The 8422-nt window shown below is 49.5% G+C and overlaps 1 protein-coding gene across 1 annotated transcript; it reads left to right on the top strand.

The window, feature by feature from the left end:
- The first annotated feature begins 6534 nt into the window (after positions 1-6534).
- LOC134055132 (uncharacterized) lies at positions 6535-8114 on the top strand. The gene is made up of 2 exons (XM_062511263.1): positions 6535-7138; positions 7559-8114. The coding sequence occupies exons 1-2, from the start codon at positions 6870-6872 to the stop codon at positions 8112-8114; spliced, it is 825 nt and encodes a 274-aa protein (XP_062367247.1). The 5' UTR covers positions 6535-6869.
- Positions 8115-8422: the final 308 nt, after the last annotated feature.

The raw sequence follows: 8422 nt of genomic DNA, 5'->3' as shown, positions 1-8422 counted from the left end.
GTTCTTTGATGGGATGGCTGCTGGAAAAGTTGTGGGGTTTCTGTGAGGCAATGAGAGCCCGGTGGGGGAAATTAGGGATAAATTTAGGCTGGGAATTAGCAGGAGGTTTTCAAGGAGAAGGGAAGAAATGAGGGATTAATTTAGGCTGGGAATTAGCAGGAGGATTTCACGGAGCAGCCCAGGAACAGGCTGGGAAATCCGAAAGTGGGACACAAACCAGGGACCAAGCTTTGGGCTGGAGTTTGGGGGATTTATTGGGAAGTTTTACAGGAGAGTCTCAGACCTGAGCCTGTGACTCAGCTGGGAAACTCAGTTTTATAGGAATTGTCTGGATCCTGGGAAGCTCAGGAATTGTGGAATTATGGAATGGTTTGGGGTTGGAAGGGATCTTAAAAATTATCTGGTTTCAACCTCTGCCGTGGGAATCCTTCTGCTGTCCCTGGTGGCTCCAGGCTGGAATTAGGCACTTCCAGGGATGGGAAATCCATGGAATACCCTGGGCCAGGAATTCCTCCCAGGAAACAATTCCTGCCCAAAATCCCACCCAAATTCCCGCTCTGTGCCCCTGACCCCATTCCCTGTGTCCTGCCCCTGCAGTTCCTGAGGAAAAATCCCTCTCCAGCTTCCCTGGAGATCCTGGCAGGGCTCTGGGATCTCCACATTCCCAACATTCCCAGCCCGACAGCAAAAAAAACAACCAGGAAACAAAGCATGGATATTCTAGGTCAAAACCTTAGATCCTGCAGCACTTGGGGGTGTCCAGATTTTGTTGTTGTTTTTGTTTTTGGGACCTCAAATCCCACCCTGATCCACGAGCAAGGACAATTCCCACCCTCCCAGGTAGCTCCAAGCTCCATCCAGCCTGGCCTTGGACACTTCCAGGGAAGCCACGAAGGTCCGGGAGTCTCCAGGATGAGCCCCAGACCGATACCAGGAGATGCTGTAGGTGTTAATTAAGCCATCCAGCAGGTGCTAATTAAGTTTTTCTCCTGTGCGTGAGTTCACGGAGGTGTCCAGGCTGGACACAACAATGAGGAACGAGAAGGGCGTGAGATGAACCCTCCTGAGAGCCCCGGGCCCGGCTGGGCCGGTTCGGCAGCTCCTGAGTCACGGCTGAAATCCAGCGGGGCCAAAGTTCCCGTGGATCCTCCCCTCTGCACACAAAGGTGCTGAATCCTTGGAGGAAAAAAAACCCAGGGAGAATCCATGAAACCATGAGGGAAGGTTCCTCGCTTCCCTCGCACAAAAAAAAAAAGAAAAAAAAAAAATAATCTGATCCCCAAAATCCTTAAATCCTGCGTGGCAAAAAATCGGGGAGTATCTGTGGAGTATTGAAGGAGAGCGCTTCACTTCCCCCCCAAAAAATAGGATTGTTTCCCCAAATCCTGAATGGAAAAAAGATCAATGAGCATCCACGGATTTCTGAGCGAGGGGGTCTGCACTTCCCAAAAATTTCTGATCCTTGCAGAAAAATTCCCAAATCTGGGGAGGCAGAAAAGGTCAAGGAGCATCCATGAAGTCCTGAGTGAGGGGTCTGCACTTCCCAAAATTCAGATCCTTTTTTTTTTTTTTTTTTTTTTGGCAGAGTGAAGCGAAAGAGCTCCGGGACCATTGGAGACACAGAGATGCCTCGGTGACATCCCAGATGGAGCTGCTGGAATAACCCCTGGGAACCACCTGGAAGGTCCCTGAGAAACTCAGGATTTTTGGGATCTGGAGCAGGAATTCCCATCCAGGAAAGCCAGGCTGGGAATTTCCTTCCCCTGGAATTGGTGGCGCGTTTGGGAGCTCCATGTCCCCTCCGCTCCCTCATGTTTCTCCCGTCGTTTTCCTGAAGGTTTCGCTGCGGCGGATTTCACTAAAATCTAAAAATAGATTTTTTGTGCCATTCCCAAGGATGGGAAGAGCAACTCCACCTTTCCTCCGGGAAAAAAACGTTCCCTCCCTTTCCAGGGGCTGACTCCGGAGACTCTTTGGGCAATATCCATAATTTTTATGCTGAGCTTGCTGCCCAGTGACCTCCGGAGCATTCCCAGACTGGATCCAAACCAGTTTAAGGTCAGGCCACATCTCCTGATCTCCAGACAGGGTTTAGGATTCAGTTTAGGATTAGGTTTAGGTCTCTCCCTCGCAGCCATGGGAAGAGTTTGCCTTTAATCCCTGGATGTTGCAAGTTCAGGGGTTAAATTTGGCACCAGAAATATTCCAGAAATATTTTATTTATTGCTTAAATTAAAACGTCCCTTGTGGATGGACTGCACTGAGCTCCGACCTGAGCAGGAGAATTCCCTCAGGAATATTGCACAAAAATTCGGGTGGAAGGTCCGAGGTGGTGAAATTCCCTGCCTGCTCTCAAACTTGGCCACTCCAGCCTTGGTGGGGCAAAAACCAGCATCAGGGAATCAGAAAATTATGGGAAAATGGAATCAGGGAATCATGGGATATCAGAGAATCGTAAAAATGTGAAATTAGAGAATTGTGCAAGCAGAAAATCATGGAAAAATAGAATCAGAGAATCGTGGAATCATGAACTGAGAGAATGAGGAAATAATGGAATCAGAGGATCATGGAATCATAAAAATCACAAAACGGGGGAATTAGAGGATCAGAGAATCAGAAAATAATGGGCAAATAGAATCAGGGAGTCATGGGATATCAGAGAATTGTAAAATCATGGAATTAGAGAGTTGTGGAAGCAGAAAATGCTGGAAAAATGCAATCTGGGAATCGTGGAATAAGAGGATCAGATAATCATGGATTTGTGGGATAACTGGAGCATAAATCATGGAATACTAAAACCAGAGGGTCAGAGAAAATCGGAGGATCATGGAATGGTTTGGGTTGGAAAGGACCTTCAGGATTATCCCGTTCCAAGCCCTGGGACAATTCCCATTATCCCAGGTTTCTCCAAGCCCCATCCAGCCTTTCCTGGGACACCTCCAGGAACGGGGCAGTGCCGATCCCCATGGTTTTAACAACTCCAATCTCCTGCCCTGCATCTCCTGGTGGGAAGGGCAGAATTCCAGGAGCTTATCTCGGCTCCCGAGCCCTGACTGCCTCGAAAGCAGCCGGGCAGGTCTGGGAAGTGCCTTAATTCCAGCCTGGAATCGGCTCCGACAAGGCCTGGGTCAGGCTTTGTGCTTGGGCTGGGGTATTCCCAAAGCTGGAGTTTAAACCGAGTCTATCCCAGAGGGAACAAGACACAGGGAAAAACGGGAATTGCATGGATGCGAGGAAATTCCGGAATTTTCTGGCCTTGTGCTGCCGAAGGATTGTTGAGAGAGGGAGCAGCGCTGCCCAGGAATTCCGGGAGGTGATGTGGGACCAGCTCAGCCTGTTGGAAGTGATCTCGTCGGGATCTCAATCCGATAAAACTCCGGAAAAGCCACGGAGAGACCCGGCATGACCAAAGGTGACGAAATTCCCGTCCAGGTGGGACCCGGCGTCTCCAGGCCGGGAAATCGCCCTCCCCTCACAGCTCCGGGGCCATGTCCCGATGGATCCCGGAGATTTGGGGGATTTGGGTTGGATTTCTGAATTTTCCCAATCCATACATTTTATTTTTTTTCCCACCTGGAATAATCCTCAGGGAATGGACTGCGCACGCAGAGCTCCCTTTATTTCACATCCAGGCTGAAACGCATTTTTTAAATTCCGTTCTGGAATTCCGTGGGGGCCGCTCCCCGCAAATTCCATTTGGGTGGGAAAAATCCTGGATATTGTTAAAAAAAATTCCTGGAGATAATCTCAGTTCCCTGCTCCATCACATTTGGATGGGTGAGAGCTCGGTGGAAAATGAGATTTATCCAGAGAATTCCAGGATTATTGAGGTTGGGAAAGGCCTCCAAGATCATCGAGTCCAACTTCTGATGGATCAACACCTTTCCAGAGCAATGAGGGGTGTCCCGGAATTCCTTGGAAAGCCTCCCTGGGCAGCCCCTGACTTCCCTTTCCAAAAAAAAAAATAAAAAAATCCTGGAATTTCCAGGAAATCCATCCTGATGATTCCAAACTGAAATAGAGGTTGATGGAAATCCACAAAGTTCTTCCCAGGAAAACGCATCCCTGCTTTTTACCATCCCAATAAATCCACATCAGAGGATTCATTGATGAAGAGCAGAGGAGAGAAGCAAAAATTATCCCAAATTCCCAATAAATCCCGGGAATTTCGGACATCGAGGGATGCAGTTTTAACTCTGGAATGACCCCGAGATGGGCTGAGATGGGAATTCCCAACAAATCCCAGGAATTTCAGATACTGGGGTGAGGTTTAGCTCTGGAATGACCCCGAGATGGGCTGAGATGGGAATTCCCGATAAATCCCAGGAATTTCAGACATCGGGGTGAGGTTTTTAACACCGGAATGACCCCGGGATGTTGTCCAAACCCCACCAAGCCCCCAAAACTCCAACGGGGTCATCAATAACTCCATGAACCTGAGGGCCTGACATTTTTACAGGGGAAAAATTCCACGTTTCACCAGGATTAGCCATGGGAAGGAACTGGGAATCCTCTCTGGAAAGCGCCTACGTGTAAAACCCGGCCGGGCAAGGTTCTTGTGAAAGAATGAGCTCATCAGCCAGGAGGACTCATTCCCAGAAGGCAGGGCTCCCAAACCCTATAAAAGATCCCAAATCTCCACGCTCCGACATCCACTCGGCTCCCACTGCTCCCTCGGCACCGGCTGGGTGAGTCCGGCGTTCCCGGGAGTTCCTCGAGGGGTTTTTGGGATTGGGAATCCTGAGATTATGGGGGAGGATTCTGAGATTATTATTTATTTATTTATTTATTTTTTTAGGGGAGGTTTGGAGTTGAGAATTCTGAGATTTTGGGGGGATGTTTGGGATTGAGAATCTCAAGATTTTTGGGGAGGTTTGGGATACAAGATTGTGAGATTTTGGGGGGATATTTAGGATTGAGAATCCCGGGATTTTGGGGGGATATTTGGGATAGAGAATCCCCGGATTTTGGGGTGATATTTGGGATTGACTGTCCCGGGATTTTCGGGGGATACTTGGGATAGAGAATCCCGAGATTTTTGGGGGATATTTGGGATAGAGAATCCCGAGATTTCTGGGGGATATTTGGGATAGCGGTTCCTAGGATTTTGCGGTGATATTTGGGATTGACAATCCGGGGATTTTTGGGTGATATTTGGGATTGACAATCCCGGGATTTTTGGGGGATATTTGGGATAGAGGTTCCTAGGATTTTGCGGTGATATTTGGGATTGACAATCCGGGGATTTTTGGGTGATATTTGGGATTGACAATCCCTGGATTTTTTGGGGGATATTTGGAGTTCTGCTCCTGGGCTCTGCTGAGGGCACAGCCCTTCAGGAAAGGTTGGATTTGATGCCTTGGGATACGTAGAGAGTTCCTGGAAAGGAGGGAATTTGTGGGCGTTTTGGGGTGGCCTGGAAATGGCTCTGGGAGGCAAATTAAAACCGAGTCTAAATCTGAGGGTAATTAAGTCTTAAATTAGACCCTTCCTGAGGCACGGATCAGGTGGAGTTCCGTTTGTTCCCTCCAGGGAAGGACACCAAACCCTCTCCTGCCAAATCGGTTTTCATGTGATTTTAGAACCAAGATATTCTTAAAATTTCCATTTCACCCATTTTCCTTGGGAAAAGGGCAAATCTGGGAGCACGAGGGCGCACAGCAGGGGAGACAAGGAATGAAAATATTCCCCGTGTGCCTCCCCTCGTCCATGTCAGGAGCAAGACATCAATTGATTAATTAATTAGTTAAGGTTTTATCAGATTAAAAAAAATAAATTAAAAAAAAAAAAAAGGGAAGAGGGGAGGGAATTGGTTGCGAGAGGAGCTGGGAGCCCCCCAGGGAAGAGAGGAGGAATTTTCCCCCTCTCTGCCTCGGCCAGGAGTTCAAATCCCTTCCAAGCCCAATTTTGGAATTCTCACCTTTCACTCCTGCCCTTGGGTTCCGAAAAGCGGCAGCGCAGGAATTCCCGAGGTCCGGGTGGAGCCTTCAGCGGCCACAAAATTGTCCCCAAATTGTCGGGGACGCGCGGTGGCCCCGGGAGGAGAAAGAAATCCGGAGCTCTGACTCAGGAGGGGACAGTCCCGGAGCTCGGGGACGTTTTATCCCTGAGAATTCCCTTCCAAGGACCGAGCCAGGGTCACCCCAAATCCTCGGCATCGTCACCTGAGCGAGAGGTGGAGCTGCCTCCTGTGAATTTAACCCTCAGCTCGCCGGAGCCTCGAGATACCTCCCCTGGCGTTCCGAATTCCAAGGAAAAGCTGAGAATCGAGGGGCAAAAAAAGCAGGAATTTTGTCGGGTTTATCAGTCCAAAAAAAAAACCCGTTGGACCCATATATATACATATATGTATATATATGTATATATATGTATATATATGTATATATAAATTTTTTTTTTTTGGCACGCCAAACGTCCTGAAATGTTTATCCTATTTAATTTTTTTTTTTTTGCGTGTTGTTATTTTGAGTTTTGCCAGCTCCCGTCCGCAATTCCCCAGGACAGAAATCAAAGGGATTTAGGACTTTGGGAAGAGCAGGAGGAGGAGCTGTGGAGCAGAAATCGGCTGCGGGTTCAGAGGGGCGGCTCTGCCTCCTCAGAAAGGAGGGATCAGGGCAGGAGCTGGGAGGGAGGATGGAAAAGGAGGAATAAATCACGATTCCTTAGTGAAAAACTTCGGGAAGCCACAAGGGCTGAGGAGGAAAACTCGGCTTTTTGGGTTTTGCTTTTTTGTTTTAATTTATTTATTTCTTTTTTTAACCCTTTTTTTTTTTTTTTTAATAATCGTGTCACCACCCTCGTGCCGGTAACGCAAGAAATTCCAACTTTCCCCCCCCCACCCCCCAGGTGATCCCGTTTTTCCCGCAGAGATGTCTCTGAACCAGATGCAAATCAAGCAGGAGCTCACGCTCCCTCCCGGTTTGGGTAAAACCACCCCAAAACAGAACCCGGAGCTGTCGCAGCATCCCCAAATCCCGGTGCCCGCCCCATGCCCCGAGCCGCTCCCAGCGATGCCAAAATGCCCGGAAAAAGCGATTCCAGCGCCGGGCGTGGAACCGGGACAAGGGGAAGCTCCGGTGCCGCAGTGCCCGCCCCAGGAGCAGCAGCAGCAGCAAAGCGAATTCCCTCCAAAATTCCCGAAATTCGAAGAGAAATCCAGCTCGGAACCGACGGCGGCAGCGCTGGAGGAGCAGAAGGAGATCCCGGTTCCCGGGGCTGCTCCCGGTGCCGCTCCCTGCTCCGAGGATGCTGCGTGCGCCCAGGAGAAGCAGCAGTGCCGGGAAATCCCGGTGTCCATCCCAGAAAAACAGGAATGCAAGGAAATCCCGGTGTCCGTCCCAGAAAAACAGGAATGCAAGGAAATCCCGGTGTCCGTCCCAGAAAAACAGGAATGCAAGGAAATCCCGGTGTCCGTCCCAGAAAAACAGGAATGCAAGGAAATCCCGGTGTCCGTCCCAGAAAAACAGGAATGCAAGGAAATCCCGGTGTCCGTCCCAGAAAAACAGGAGTGCAAAGAAATCCCGGTGTCCGTCCCAGAAAAACAGGAGTGCAAAGAAATCCCGGTGTCCATCCCTGACCCTGTCCAGTGCGCCCAGGAAAAACAGGAATGCAAGGAAATCCCGGTGTCCATCCCAGAAAAACAGGAATGCAAGGAAATCCCGGTGTCCGTCCCAGAAAAACAGGAATGCAAGGAAATCCCGGTGTCCGTCCCAGAAAAACAGGAATGCAAGGACACCCCTGTTCCCATCCCAGTTTCATGCCCTGAACCCATTCCATGTGTCCAGGAAAAGCAGGAATGCCACGAAACTCCGGTGCCAATCCCGATTTCGTGCCCTGAACCCGTCCCGCATTCCCAGGAAAAACAGGAATGCAAGGAAATCCCGGTGTCCATCCCAGAAAAACAGGAATGCAAGGAAATCCCGGTGTCCATCCCAGAAAAACAGGAATGCAAGGAAATCCCGATCCCAGTCCCACTCCCAGACCCCACCCCGTGCTCCCAGGAAAAGCAGGAATTCCAGGAGATCCCTGTTCCCATCCCGGAGCAGCGCTCCCTTCCCGAGAAATTCCCTCCCCTGGAGCAGCAGCTGGAGCAGCCCAGCCTGTGGCAGAAGTAGAGGGAAAATCCCGATCCCGGAGATTTTTCTCCCCGAATCCAGATTATTTTTTTTTCCCAACTTTTTGTTTTCTTTTCATTTTTTTTTTTTCCTTTATTTCCCCCCCCCCCCCTATTTTTTTTTTAAATCCCTGGAGAGCTTTGGTTTTTTTTTAGGAATTCTTTCTAGCCTTCCCTCCCGCTAACGCCTTGTCCTTTACTAACAGCAGGGAATTCCCGTCGGGAATGGCTTCCAGCAGGGTTGTGGTTCCCAAATTCCTGACCTTTTTTTCCCCAATCCCACGGATTTGGAATGCCCAGAAACCTCCT

The sequence above is a fragment of the Cinclus cinclus genome, chromosome 31, assembly GCF_963662255.1.
Source record: "Cinclus cinclus chromosome 31, bCinCin1.1, whole genome shotgun sequence".
In the NCBI taxonomy this organism is placed as follows: domain Eukaryota; kingdom Metazoa; phylum Chordata; class Aves; order Passeriformes; family Cinclidae; genus Cinclus; species Cinclus cinclus.
This window is presented reverse-complemented; position numbering and strand designations above follow the sequence as displayed.